Source organism: Mus pahari, chromosome X (assembly GCF_900095145.1).
Source record: "Mus pahari chromosome X, PAHARI_EIJ_v1.1, whole genome shotgun sequence".
Taxonomy (NCBI): Eukaryota; Metazoa; Chordata; class Mammalia; order Rodentia; family Muridae; genus Mus; species Mus pahari.
This window is the reverse complement of record NC_034613.1, coordinates 50,732,564-50,748,149: the sequence shown is the minus strand read 5'-3', so window position 1 is coordinate 50,748,149 and position 15,586 is coordinate 50,732,564. Positions and strand designations below refer to the sequence as shown.

The window sequence follows — 15,586 nt, the reverse complement described above, 5'->3', positions numbered from 1 at the left end:
TGTGTGTGTGTGTGTGTGTGTGTGTGTGTGTGTGTGTGTGTGTGTGTCCTCGTGCTTCCCTTGTCTTTGCTAGTATGGAGTTACTTATTTCTTGTATTTTCTTGGATGTAGTTATCTTCCTTGGGTTTTCCTTCTAGTTCTTTCTGTTGGGCTTGAGTTGTAGATAGATATTGTTTGAATGTCTTGATATATCTTGTTTTCCCCATCTATGGTGAATGAGAGTTTTGCTGTGTGTAGTAGTCCAGTTTGGCATCTATTGTTTTTTAGAGGTTACAAGTTATCTATCTAGGTCCTTCTAGCTCCAAGTCTCTGCTGAGAAGTTGGGTGTATAGGTCTGCCTTTGTTGGTTACCAGCCCTGTTTTCCTTGCTACTTTTTACTTGCCACCTTTAACATTCTTTATTTGTTCTGTACAATTTATGTTTTAATTATTATGTGGGAGGAGGATTTTCTTTTCTTGTTCATTCTGATTGGTGTTCTATCAGTTTCTTCTATCTTTATGGACATCTCTTCCTTTAGTTTGGGAATGTTTTCTTCTATGATTTTGTTGAAAATATTTTCTGGGCCTTAGAGTTGGGACTCTTCGCCTTCGTCTAGTCCTCTTTTTCTTATGTTAGGGCTTTCCATGATATTCCAGATTTTCTGGAGATGTTGCATCAGGAATTTTTTGGATTTAACATTTCCTTTGACTAATGTATCAATTTCTTCTATTGCATCTTCTATTCTTGAGATTGTCTCTTTTTTCCATCTCCCCTATTTTGTTGGTGATGCTTGCATCTGTTGTTTCTATTTTCTTCCCTAGGTTTTCTATCTCCAGGATTCTCTCAGTTTGTGTTTTCTTTATTGCTTCTAGTTCCACTTTCAAGTCTTACAGTTTTATTTACTTCATCTGCTTAATTGTATTTTCCTATATTTCTTTAATGGATTTATTTGTTTCCTCTTTAAAGGCCTCTACCTGTTTGATTGTATTTTTTCTGTATTTCTCTTAGGATTTATTTGTTTCTTCTTTAGAGGCCTCTATCATCTTTATGAGATTGCATTTAAGGTCATTTTCTTATGCTTAGGTTGTGTCAGGATATCCAGGATTTTCTGTGGTAGGGTAGGTGTGCTCTGAAAGTATCATAGTGCCCTGATTTTAGTTGATTGTGCTCTTTTGATGGCCTTTAACCATCTGGATGGCTTTGTTCCCTGGATATTCCTTTTATATTTTGTATTGGGATGGGGGTAACATTGATGGTTCTGGTATGACAGACCTGTGATGGGTATCTTTTGGCTGTATGGTTCTGGATCATCAGGTCTGTATGATTTAGGGTCTGGACTTCGTTATGGTCTGTATGGTTCAGGATCCACAGATTTGTATGGTTTAGGATCCACAGGTTTGATGAAGTGTGCTGAGACAGTAGCAGGAGAATGGAGGACCTCGGGGGATAACAGACTGCTCAGGGCAGCCGGGGATGCCCCAGAGGAGTGAGCAAGCATGGAAGATAGGTTGGGGAAGGGAAGCTAGCCTGTATGGTTCAGGATCTTCAGGTCTGATTAAGGTGGGTGGAAAGGTGAGGGGAGAATGGAGGTCTCTGGGCATAGCAGACTACTCAAGGTACAAGGGCATGCCCCTGAGGACTCAGTGAAGAGGGAGCCTGATTGTTTTTGGTCTTTTTTTTTTTTTTTTTTTTTTTAGGAGAGACAGAAAGCTTGTGAATCTAGATGGAGAAAATGTAGGGAGGATCCAAGAGGAGTTTGGGGAGTGGTAACTATAACCAGAATGTAATGTATGAAATTAAAAAAAAATCCCCTTTTTAATTAAAAAGGGGGAGGGTGTGAGCAGTAGCTTATACCCATAACATTTTTGCTACTATTCTATCAACTTGCATATGCTGCCATTCTGATCGTTATTGTATGTCACATGGTTCACAGCTGGTTAATGCCAATTGACTATCCCCATAGAAGCCTGCACAGGACCTTCTAGGACCACAAGTGTTAGCTTAGAAGGAGTAGTAAAGTCTTATGTGATGAGTTTTTAAAAAATAAAGCATACAAAATGTGCTTCGGAATATTAATATGTCAAGATGTTGACGTTTGACAAATGAATATAGCTCTGCCTTCTACAAATTGGCTTTGATTTTTTTTTTATTCTAGGGAAATATAAATGAGCTGGGCAAGATGGTTCTTCAAGGTTCCTTCAGTGTTTGGCTAGGACACCGGAAAGGTGCTACAAAAATGAAGGAGTTTGCACGATTCAAACCCATGCAGAGACACCTTTTCTTGTATGAAAAAGCTGTTATGTTTTGTAAGAGACGTTTCGAATCTGGAGAAGGTGCTGATAGATACCCATCATACAGTTTTAAGCACTGCCTGAATGTAAGAAAGCTCACGTTGTATAACACAATATTGTCTTATATGTACTTTTTTCTTATATGAATAGGTTCTATATTTTAGCTGCACATTTTCTGTATAAGAAATAAAAAAAAAACAGTGCATGCATGTTCATGTGTGAGTACAGGCACATGTTCCCTGCAGCGCTACATTGGAGTTCATAGTACACCTCAGGTCTTGGTTCTCAACCTTCCATTTTGTTTGAAGTAAGGTGTTCTATTGTTCACTGCTTTGTGCACTAGTCTTGGTTGGCCCAAGAGCTTCTAGGGATTCTCCAGTTTCTACTGCCCCTCTTGCTGTGGGAACACTAGAATTATGAGCATGTACTAGCATACTTAATTTACATGGGTTTTGGGCCCAGGTGCTGAGTGTTAATTAACTTCCCTATCAACATAGTCTCAGACATTCTCCAAGGTACTCTCTGGTGAACTGGGTTGCCCATGAGCTTATCTAATGGTATTGGATAAAATTCTCAGTCTTGTTATCATGAAGCTGTTGTTATAAGAGAAACAAAGACTAAAGTGTTTCCCTCTTCTCACTGCAGTTTACAAATGAAGAATTTTTGTGCTTAGCATGTCCCTACTTTCCTTTCTTTGTCCCTCCTGTGTTCTATAGCCCCATGCTTTCTGGGTATCCAAAGCTACAACTGGAGCTCTCTCATATACATTCTGGGCTATTCGTTAAAATTGTTTTATTCTCTCTAGTACCCAAACTACCACTGTGTCCTGACATTAGTCTTGTGTTAAAATCAGGACACTGTTTTTTTTTGTAAAAGTCACTAGCAGCTGGGGAGCACTTCCACTTCAAATAAAGTTATACATTCGTAAATTTGTTCATAGAATAATTGGAAGATAGAGAACTTTTCCCTTCAGTTCTTCAGTCACGATCATTTTACTCCTTTTTTCTTGTAATTGTTTTCCATGAATGGTTTCTTCCATAGTTGGCTTTCCCAGTATAGTTGATAAAATTTTATCTGTGCTTTTTTCCTGTTGGGACTGTCATGGGAGTAAAGACTTAGTGTAAGGAACCTACCTTATAAACAGGTCCTGCTCTTAATTTTCTTCATATTAGTCTGGTGCCTCTAGCTATAGCTAGCAAAATTCCTACCCGGGGTTATCCCATTGTCCTATTCAATTCCGAATCCACAGTAGCTCCATGTATTCTTTAAAACTCCAACCATCTCCATTATAAGTACACAGTTACTCTTTTAATATAGTCCACCTCTAAGTCTACATATCTCTGTTATTTATGACTGCAATAAACATCAACTGAGAACCAAAGCAATCAAATCCGAGAGGTTTTAGATCTTACCATCTACATATGTGTTCCTTAAAAAGTTATTTTCATCTTACTAGGCATGTTTGACATTAACCAATTTGATGCACATTCTATTTGTGGGGTGACCTAGTGGCTACTTTATGTAGAATTTCTTGTTTGTATTGATTTTCTGTTTTATTTTAAATTTTATACAATGATAGACATGCCAGTGAAGTGTTTCTGAACTTCATTAAAGAAAAGAAGGGCTAATGAGGTAATGGAGCCAGAAAGATTACAATTGTTACCATGGAAACAGAAGGAGGAACTGATGCAGGAAACATTTTAATGGAAGTCAGCCATAAGGGCTTAGTGACTTACCAGATACAGAAAATAAATACTACTTGACATTTAAAAGAAGAAAATCTGTCTGCTCTTTTTTTGGGGGGGGGTTCTGAGATATATTTGTATCTTTAACAGAAAAGAATTAGTTAGTGATGCTTGAAATTTTAGATGAAGATTCCTGGGGAAATGGTGATGCTGTAGACTAAGAAGGGTGGAAGATAGACTATTTCTTAGGTCTCACTATGCTTTTTTCCCTCTTGCTTACTTGTCATGAATGGCTATCATTAGTGGTCAGTATGCTACTAAACAAAGCTGTAGAACTTTCCCCCCCTGAAATGGATTGTTTTTTTTTCACTTTATCACACCAAGCTGGAATTACACAATGTTATTGTGTCTTTCTAATGACTGCGTACTATAATATAAGCATTTAACACTTACAGGAAAACCTTATGTCAGGTCACAGTAATCAGATAAAGAGATGTGGCTTCTTCAGATCCATCAAACTGAGTGCTTGCTTATCATTATCAATGGATGTTTTAATTTAACACATACACATATAGTGCTAACTTCATGTCAGATAAACATGGTTTGATTCCCAGGGAAATCTCCAAATACATTCAATCAATAATGATGTGCTGTATATATTAGTAATGGAAAATAGTAAAACAGTTACAATTCAAATACAGGAAGGAATGGGGAGCAAAGCCATAACTTCAAAGCTCAGTTTTGGATTGGGGAGAAGAGCCAAAGAGCTTGTTATTCAAGTGTAAGGTTTGGAGTTCAGATCACTAGCACCCATGTAAAGTGCTATGTGTGTGTGCTTGCCCTTTGTAATCTCACCTCTGGGGGATCCCAACAGTATGTTGTCTAGTTAGACTAGCTGTATCTGGTGAGCTTGGAGCTCATCAAAAATAATGTGGAGAGGTATTGTGAAAGATATGTGCTATCAACCTCTGGCTTCCACACAGGTCCATATACACATGTACCCATATAATTGTGAACACACATACACGAGTGCATAAAACCCCACAAAAATGTATATGATCTGAGTATGTTGTTTAATAATTCCCATCTTTATATCAACTCTATGAAATACAAGCTTTCCCAATTTTATAGCTGAAAAAAATTGGACTTTGAGAAACCTTCAGGACCTTACACTAGTGATGGATGGAGGTTTAGTCCGCCCTTCTCTGATTCTGAAGTCTGTATGTCAGCTGCATATCATATCATCCTATTTAGGCAGTCATATGATGAAAGTAATACATTTTAAAAATATTGAATATAAGTATTCTTATATCTTAGTATTTGAGCAGAGGTAGAGTGGTATAGGAAGGATATATTTGGGAACATTTGAAAGTAACATTCAAGGGCATGTCAGAGGCTTCATAATCAGTAGAGTTAGTTGCATTTCTCTGTATAACTGATTTTCCTTTATGTTAATGATGGAATCTCATCAGTACTACCCTTAATGTTTATTAGTTTTCATTAGGGTCATTTTGGGAGGTTTATACATGGAGCCACTGTGATACTTCTTCAAACAATTAGGAGGGAATTGAAAGAAAAGAGGAAAGGCAGAGAAGAACTTAATGATGTTACACAAGGGAGTGAAGTTGTACCACATGGAATTAGCCAGCGTTGTAGAATACACAAGCTTTACTAGCAGTGAGAAGGTTATCGCTCTTTCTACTTATGTATTTTGTTTGCTGTAAAGGCTGAGGGATTGGTGAAAATAGAAAACCTTTGTGAACTTGGCTGGTTCTTTTCTGACCCATAAATTTGCTATTTATATCTCATAGAGAATCAATTTGTAAGATCAAATTTATGTGTCAATAATTACTTTAGAAATCAATGAAATTAATCAATTACAGGTGACTTTCCCCATTGACATTTAATTACTTTTACTTGTGACAAAATTTTGTTTTTATATTGTATAGTTCATTTCCAGCAAAATTCACCCTTAGATAGGCTGCCTGGGTATTCAGACTGATGCCATTTATACCAATCAGTGGGATGGAGCGTAGTGTCTGAACTCTAAGTGCATACCTAGGACTATACTCTTCATTTCCTTTTCCTTATTGAAAGTAAAATGTGTATTTTGCTTAAGTGAGACATTCTTTTTCCTTTAGATTATGATAGACTATAGTGATTGAAATTCCGTATTTGTAATGAACACGCTCAAGAAAAGTTTGACTTTTTTTTTAATAGATGGAAGATGTCGGCATCGCAGAACATGTGAAAGGTGATAACCGCAAATTTGAAATACGGTATAGTGAGAAGGAAGAAATTTACATTGTTCAGGTTGGTTATTCTTCTGGAAACCATAGTCGGCATTAAAATTTAAATGTATTTATTTATTTAAATTTCATAACCCATTAATTTCAATTTTTATTCCTGTGTGTGAGGGTATCCATTGGAGAACCTAGCAAGAGCCTCATTTTTTTTAATATTTTATTTTAATTTCTGTGCATTGGTATGAGAGGGCCAGGAACTGGAGTTACAGACAGGTGCGAGCTGCCATGTGGGTGCTGGGAATTGAACCTGGGTCCTTTGGAAGAACAACCAGTAGCTCTTAACCACTGGACCATCTCTCCAGCCCAAGAGCCTCATTCTTAAGGAAAACTGTCTCTCTTTAATCCAGAAGAGAATTCAGTAATCATCTATTGGTCCTCAGTTAGGAATTCATAGCTCTTCCCACTCCATGTTGGTCTTGTGAAGACTTGTGGAGGCAGCCACAGCTGCTAGGAGTTCTTGAGTACAGGAGTCCTGTAATATCCAGAAGACAGCTTTGCTTTGGTCTTCCCTAACCTCCAGATCTTATGTTTTTTCTGCTCCCTCTTCTGTGATGGTTTCTGAGCCACGAGGAAGGAGTGTGATAATGATGATCATTTAAGTCTGAGCATCCTACAGTCACTTAATTGACCCTGGAAGCAGTTTCGAGCTTATTTGTTAATCTTCAGACACTGCACAAATAAACATCTCTGATGAGTTCTGAGAGATGCACTGAGGTAGAGAGATATCAATTTAGATGGCAGTTTGATATTCTGTCCATTTAACAAAATAAAACTAGTAGATTAACCCCAACCTTGGGTTCTTGATCAGCTTTGCAATACCAGACCTGTCATTTTTCTAGTGGAGCAGGCCTTAAATCTAATCAGAAAACAGTTGGTTACTCCCACTACATTCATGCTAAGGATTTAGGTGTGTGTATGTGTGTCTATATGTGGGGTTGTGCATTTGTGCAGTGCTTTTGAAAGCCAGCAGAGGGCAATAGATCCCCTGGAGCTGGAGTTACAGGCCATTGTGAGCTATCAAAGTCTGGTCCTCTGCAAGATACATATATCTCACAGTGATTATTCTGTTCCTCAAGGCAATCACCCTCCCTTGGGAATATTTCATCTGCTAAAGTGAATTCTTTTTTATTTATTAGATATTTTCTTTATTTGCATTTCAAATGTTATCCCCTTTCCTGGTTTCCCCTCCAAAAACTCCCTCCCTATCAGATCCCCCAGCCCCCTGCTTACCAACCTACCCAATCCTGCTTCCCTGTCCTGGTACTCCCCTTCATTGGGGGCATTGAGCCTTCTCAAGACCAAGGACCTCTCCTCCCATTGATGACCAAAAAGGCCATTCTCTGCTACATATGCTGCTGGAGCCATAGGTCCCTTCATGTGTACTCTTTGGTTGGTGGTTTAGTCTCTGGGAGCTCTCAGGGTACTGGTTGGTTCATATTGTTGTTCCTCCTATGGGGCTGCAAGCTCCTTCAGCTACTTCAGTCCTTTCTAGCTCCTCCATTGGAGACCTTGTGCTCAGTCCAATGGTTGGCTGTGAGCAATCACTATTATATTTGTCAGGCACTGGCAGAGCCTCTCAGGAGACAGCTATATCAGGCTTCTGTCAGTAAGCACTTGTTGGTATTCACAATAGCTTATGGGTTTGGTGACTGTATTTGGGATGGATCCCCAGGTGGGGCAGTCTCAGGGTGGTCTTTCCTTCAGTCTCTGCTCCACACTTTGTCTCTGTATCTCCTCCCATGGGTATTTTGTTGCCCATTCTAAGAAGGACTGAAGCATTCACAATTAGGTCTTCCTTCTTCTTGAGCTTCATGTGGTCCATGAGTTGTATTGTGGGTATTCCACGTTCTTTGACTAATATCCTCTTAACAGGGAGTACATATCATGTGTGTTCTTCTGTGACTGACTTACTTCACTAGGGATAATACTTTCTAGTTCCATCCATTTGCCTGAGAATTTCATGAAGGCATTATTTTTAATAACTGAGTAGTATTCCATTGTGTAAATGTACCACATTTTCTGTATCCATTTCTCTGTTGAGGGACATCTGGGTTCTTTCCAGATTCTGGCTATTATAAATAAAGCTGCTATGAACATAGTGGTGCATGTGTCCTTATTACATATTGGAGCATCTTCTGGGTATATGCCCAGGAGTGGTATAGCTGGGACCCCCAGTAGTACTATGCCCCATTTTCTGAGCAGCCGCCAGAAAGTATAATGTCTCATCTAATCTGATAACTAATGATCAGCATCCAAAATGATTTAAGATGCAAAAGGGTACAATTTGAATCTGGTGTTTTATAAAATGACTCATGTTTAATTGCATTTGTTTTATTATAAAAGCATTCTTTTTAAAAAGAAACATACTTTTCTGTTCTGTTTTAATTTTTAGGCTCCAAATATTGATGTGAAGATGTTATGGCTAAAAGAAATAAGAAAAATTTTGGTGCAGCAGAAGGAACTTATGACTGGTAGTTCCATTTTTTTAATAGAAAAATAGACCTTTTCATGCAATATATCCTGATTACAGCTTCCTTTCCCTATACTCCTCTCTCTACCTCCCTTCCCTTCTGGATCCACCTCCTTTCTTTGACTGGTAATTTCAAGTATGCATGTTTTATATGGAGAAGCACAATGAGAACTTATTAGCTTGAATTTTGTGAAAAGTCTTCTTGGGAATGGGACTGATAATTTAATAATGATGCAAGGATTTGTTAAACTTAAAAAAAGTAACATTGAGATTCAGAGAGCTTAAAAAAATCCCAACTAGTTTGAATTCCAAGATGAACCCTGGTGCTTCAGAACCAGTTGAGAATGAACAAGGTGGCAATTTCCAGACCTTCCTGGGAGGAGCCTGTGAGAAGGACCTCACAGAACTAGTATCCAATAAGGATAGGACAGACAATAGGTTGTCTTTTGAACTTATGCTTAAGAAAAGAAGACTCTCTCTCTCTTTCTTTCTCTCTCTCTCTCTCTCTCTCTCTCTCTCTCTCTCTCTCTCTCTCGTGTGTATACATGCTTGTGAATGTGACTATAGATGTGTGTGTATGGTATATATGTATATAATTCTATATGTTACTATAGATATGTGTATGTATGCTATAAATACATATACTTGTGTATGTCACTATAGATGTATATGTGTATGATGTGTATGTATGAGCTTGTGAATGTGAACATAGATGTATGTTTATGGTGTATATATGAATGCTTGTGAATGTGAACATAGATATGTGTTAATATTATATATATACATATATGTGTGTGTGTGTGTATGTGACTATAGGGGTGTGTGTGTGTGTGTGTGTGTGTGCGCTCCACAGTGAGCATTTGGAGATCCAAGGACCAATTACATTCTAACTTGTTTGAGGGAGGTTCTCTTTTCATTGTTCTGCTGCTGCAGAAGACAGAATTGCTAGAGCTGGAGCTTCCAGGAATTCTCCTGCCTCTGCCCTCTATCTTACTGTATAAGTGCTGGGCTCACAGACAGGTGCTTATTAATACGTGTGTGTGTGTGTGTGTGTGTGTGTGTGTGTGTGTGTGTGTGTGTGTGAGTTTTGGAGATCCAAACACAGGTCCTTATGCTTGTGCAGAAACTGCTTTGCCTACTGAACTGACACCCAGCCCCCAGACTTTACGTTTTAACTAAAGTAATACATGGTTTGGACTTTCGAGATTCTAAGTTCAAACTGGCCTTCCTGTTTGTTGATTAGCTCAAATTCCTAAAAGGTGTGTGTGTGTGTGTGTGTGTTTCCATGTTCATTTGGTTCTGCCTCTGTCTCCCCCCAGGTCCCTCTTTCTCTTCTCCCCTTACCTCTGTGGAGTGTGTGAAAGTCATTGGCCTTCAAAAGTGTAAGAAGCATGACTTCTGAATGTTTTGTTCTACAGCTAAACCCCAGCAGGATCAGTCACTAGACCAGGACCAACTTTTTCCCCAGCAGCAGAATGCCGAGTAAGTGATCATTTCATTCAGAAATAAAATTCTTTAAATTTATTTAGATTTATTTCCCTTTATGTGCATAAATATTTTGCCTACATGTACACGAGTGTACCACATGCATGCCTTGTGTTCAGGGAGGCCAGAAGAAGGTGCTGGCTTCCCTACAACTTAAGCTACAGACAGGTCATAGCCATCGAGAGTGTGCTGGGAACTGACTCTGGTTCCTCTGCAAGAGCAACAATCACTCCTAACCACTGAGTCATCTCTTCAGTGCCACCCCCTCCCCAGAAATATTATTCTTGCCAGCTTCTGTTTGCTGCACATAGCACCAAACAATGAAATTCCAGTATCTTAGACAACCGTCAGCCTTCAGAAATAGCAGTAACTCATCAGATGACATGTTTTCTTAGGTCTAAGCCATATGTTAGACTTAAAATCTGAGACAGTATGTGATTTTCATTGGGACTTTAAGGAGAACCAGACCTCTTTCAATGTCTTTCTGGCAAGGTTCATATTGTTCAAACAGAAGTGATGTTTGTTGTATGTAGTAGTTGGTGAAACAGAAGTTGGTACAAACACACCAGTGTGATTAGGTTAAAATTTTACCTACATATTTATACACACCTTACCTGATGTATTAAGAGAGAAGTCTTCAGAAGAACACAAACTGTACACATTCATGCCTTGAGTCTAGAAGAAAGCAGGTGTAACTTTGCATAAAGGGAGCATGCTGGTTTAAATCCTAAGACTGAAAGTCTTCATATTATCAACTATTACACAAACTTAAATAAGGGCACGTCAGCTGTTGGAATAGTTTCTCAGCTTATTCTTAACACATAGTATATTAAGATAGGCTATTTTAATTTCCCACTTTTCTTAGGCTATGCAAAAGCTCACCTATTTTTGTGTGTGAAGAAACTCTTTTCAAAGCCTCGGAAGCAGGCGCAGAAGTGGAGCAAGCTGGTGCCCTGATAAAGGTCAGGGAGGCAGCTGTGCTAGCTCAGGCAGAGGCAAGTTCTGCAGGTATGTATGTATCCATCTTGGTTAGTTCCACAGGTATATATCCATCTTGCTTAGTTCCACAGGTATGTATCCATCTTGGTTTGCTGAAGGCGCGATTCATAATTATGTGAGTTTTTAACTCCTATTGCTAATTTGGAAAAAAATCTAACCATGTGTTATTTTTGTATAAAGAAAGAAAGGACCTATTTCAGAAGGCTTTTATTTCTTGCACACTACAGAGCACTATTTTTCAAAATGTGGGTCCCAGACCTATGAAATTGGTAATTACCTGGGGATTTGAAGACAAATTCATTGGCTTTCTCTGCCTCAGATCTTTGAATGTCAGGTCCAGCTATGTGAATTTTGACTAACTTTGTATATAGGGCTGATCCGTGCTCAAGTCACAGGAATGACTGCAGCACCTGCTTCAGCTTCAATGGATAGTTCATCTCCTGGTTCTTGAGCCCAGAGCTGGGCTACTTGTTTTCATATGAGAATTGTGCCATTTGAAATCATTTGACATAATCCATTTGATTCACCAAATGTTAGTATGATCAGTGCATTGGGAATTTTGTAGAGTTTCATCTACAGTCTAATTAAAATACACACAGTTGCCATCTGTACAGTGCTAGGAAGGTAGATAATTCAGCAAGCAATTAAAGTGGAATGTGGTCAAGTATCATGTTATAGTGGTACAAGGAGCTGTACAAGCATACAAGATCTCCTAAATAACGTTGGCAACAATAGCATAGACTCCCTGGGAAATGCCACATACTTAGTATTTCATTAAGTCCTTAACCCTACTAGTTGAGGAGAAACAAGTAATGATGACCTTATTCTGTGTTCGTTATTCATTTCGAGATTAGTTCCCTCAGATAACCGTCTTGTGACTCCTAACCCCAGCAACAATGTGAGAGCCTAGTATTAATGCCTTCATTTGACAGGTAGGGAAACTATGTCAGAGAAGGTTGACATAATTATTTCCAAGGTGTCATGAATAGTTTACTATGGCCAAGATGGAATTCTGAAAGTTTGTGACTTAAATTTTGACCTAGTTTCTTTTCTGTTACTAAGATGAAATACCGTGGCAAAGACAATTTAGAGAGGAAAAGTTTTTTTTTTTTTAATTACAGTTTATAATTCCAGGTTACAGTTTATCACAGCAGGGAAGTCAGAGTTGCAGAAGCCAGAAGCAGCTAGTGCCACCCCCAGTCAGGAAGCAGAGAGAAAGAAATGCATTCACACTACTGTGCTTTCACAAAGAGCTTGCTTGAATAGCTTTTTTTTTTATGTTTATGAAGCCTAGGGTTCCAAACCAAGAAATGATGCTGCACACTTTCAGGCTAGGTCTTACCACATCAATTAAGGTAATCAATATAATCCTCCACAGACTTGCTCACAAGCCAACATGGTCTCATCAAACCCTCACTGTCTTCCCATCTGATTCTAGGTTGTGTCAAGTTGACCATTAAAACTAACCATCACAGATTACTTTATCTAAATAAGTTCGTGTGTGTGTGTGTGTGTGTGTGTGTGTGTGTGTGTGTGTAATATATGTCATACAAGCTCATTTTCCTGTGTGTGTGTGTAGGGGGGGCGGATACAGAGTCTCACTATGTAGCATTGGCTGGCCTAGAACCTGCTATGTAGACAATGCTAGACTTGGACTTGTAGAGCTCCGCCTGCCTCTGTCTTCTGCATGCTGGGATCAAAGATGTACACTACCATACCTAGCTATAAGCAGGATCTTATAAGTCATGAAATGTGTAATGCATGCTTTCTGCCTACTAAAAGAGACAATCCAAGCCCAAATAATAGCAACACCAGATGGAATCTAACAGGTACTATTTGAATGAAATCAATAATTTTTTTATAGATTGAAGATTCTGAACCATTGTTTTTTTTTGTGAGGGTTATTTGTAAGAAATATTACTTTTAATAATGCCCATAAATCCTAACTTCCAACCATCCTGAAATTTAAAGAAGTATACTATAGGCCCAGTTCTTTCTGAAATGTCAAATTCAAAAATAGTGAAACCTAAGTGTAATTTTATTACATACGGCAAGGCAAAACTGAAGGTCGCAGCTTTGACTGTAGCAGTGAGCTTGCTTCTCCTGTGGTGGAGAACCAGATCCTTTAATTAACTGCTACTCTTGTTGTTTTTCTTTTAGCTTGGAATGGGATGTTACCATCTGCAGAAGGCGCTGCTACAACTGCTGAACAGTCATACAATCATTTGTCCTCTAACAATGACAAAGGAGAAGATAGCACACAAATGGTTAGTATGGCATACTACATCAATATTTCAGAGGCGCTTTTACTGATTACATAGACAGGGCACATCATAATGAACAATATTATGTCAGGATCCTTGAGGTTTATTGAGTATATTTCATAGTGAAAAGAATCTAAGTGAGTCTTGTAAGCATTCACTAATCACTTCTCTTTGTGTAGAATATATCCCAGTTATACACAGAACACTACTGAAGTTACTTAAATAACCAATTTCCAAATGTCTATAAATACATCACTTTGATTGTTAGTTATTATTTTTCCAGCCTGACTCTCTCTATGGTAGACCAGGCTGGTCCCTTTCCTGCCTTAAGCTGTCAAGTGCTAGAATTATCAATGTGTGATTTCATGACCCTGTCAATTTTAGTTTTTTGTTGTTGTTGTTTATTTCATAACACCTCTTTGTGTATAATTGTAAGTTTTCTTTAAGCTTAATTTTTGCAATTATAAGGTTAGGAAGTTAACAAAAATACTACCGAAATGTCTTGTGTTCCTTTCATCTAGTTACCACAGTAGTAACATCTTCTATAATTATGGGACACACCAAATCTTGGAAATTGCTTCAGTGCTAACCACAGGCTTTTCGCAGATGTTTTCCATGTGCTTTTCGTATATGTGTATATGGAGTTCTGTATCATTTTGTCCAGAGCTGTGGTTTCCACTTATGTATAAGGGATAGGCTCAGATGTAAAGCTACAAATGTACTTTAGAAATTAATGTTCACAGTTATTTCTTTGTTTTTTTGTTACACAAATAGTTTTTAATTAATATCAACCATATTAGTGTGAGAAGGGTTATATTTTGTTAGCTATAATATACAGATGAAGAAATTAATGACTTGTCATAATTGTCTGTATTAGCAGTTCTCATATTTTGAGTGACAGAATGCTAAGCCATCTCTCCAGCCACTTATAGATATAAATATATAGCAATTGAAAGTACTGGCTTGCAACCATCTGTAACTCCAGTTTTAGGGAATCCTGTGTCCTTTTCTGGCCTTCAAGGGCCACAGGCATATATAATATGCAACAATTCTCAAAAAGAAATTTTATTCTTGATTTAAGTTACAACTACTGAAAATATACTCTATTATATATTAAAAATTAGAAATAGAAAAGATTTAGATTAGGAAACCTACTATAATTTTGAGTAAGTCAATGATTTTTATTACAAAGTGACCATTTTTTAAAATTAGAAAAATTAGTCGGAAATAAAACACTCTTGCAAATGTCTTTAAAAACTGGCTTACTTAAATATATCCTGAGCCAGGGCTAATGGTGCATACATTTAATTCCAGCATTTGGGAGGCAGAGAGGCAGATAGCTCTCTGAGTTGGAGACCAGGCTGGTCTCCAAATCAAGTTCTAGGACAGCCAGGTTTATATAGAGAAACCCTGTTCTAGAGAAACAACAACAACAACAAAAGACATTCTGGTTTTCATGTGTTTTGAATGTAATCTGTTCTACTACTATACCTCAGATAGACTCTCTAAAACTCCCTGAATATGTGTGAGAATGAGAGTAAAATAGTCAAATGCTAGTGTAATGTAAGCCTGACCCTCCAGAAACATTGAATGCATTTCAGAAAGAAATGTTCTACTTTGTATAATTGGCAACCCACTGGTTTAGACCAATTACAGTAAGTGATGTTTCTTTAAGGTATTGGTAGATGAATTAAATTGGAGTAGTTGGTCAGATGTAAGCAAGAAAGTCAGAGGAAAGCAGTTGGTATTTGAACTCTGCCTGTTGATGGTCTGGAAGGGCTTGTCAGAACTGGGTCTTTGCATATTTATCCAGTTATGGAGTCAGAAAATAAAGTGACTAGTGTTTTAATCACAGGCATTGGGAATGTAGGCAAACCTATTACTGGGTCTTGCTACCAAGGAAAACATACACAATACACAATACAATGTTTTACAGGCCACAATGCCTTTACCTTAAAGTTTTAAAGAAGTTATGAGAGATGGTGTCTCAAAGGGTGTGGAAGATGTTCTTTATTATAACACCTGATGTTCTCTGGCCTGTGTGCACACGCGCGCACACACACACACACACACACACACATACACACACACACACACACACACACA

General features: G+C 38.1%; 1 protein-coding gene across 1 annotated transcript in view; it reads left to right on the top strand.

The window, feature by feature from the left end:
- Mcf2 (MCF.2 cell line derived transforming sequence) overlaps window positions 1-15,586 on the top strand; it is an 88,542-nt gene that overhangs the window by 71,829 nt on the left and 1,127 nt on the right. Inside the window, exons 22-27 of the mRNA XM_029534559.1 lie at window positions 2,136-2,357; window positions 6,177-6,269; window positions 8,655-8,733; window positions 10,151-10,214; window positions 11,083-11,225; window positions 13,377-13,483. Coding sequence (XP_029390419.1) covers window positions 2,136-2,357; window positions 6,177-6,269; window positions 8,655-8,733; window positions 10,151-10,214; window positions 11,083-11,225; window positions 13,377-13,483 — 708 coding nt within the window. The remainder of the gene's footprint in view (window positions 1-2,135; window positions 2,358-6,176; window positions 6,270-8,654; window positions 8,734-10,150; window positions 10,215-11,082; window positions 11,226-13,376; window positions 13,484-15,586) is intronic.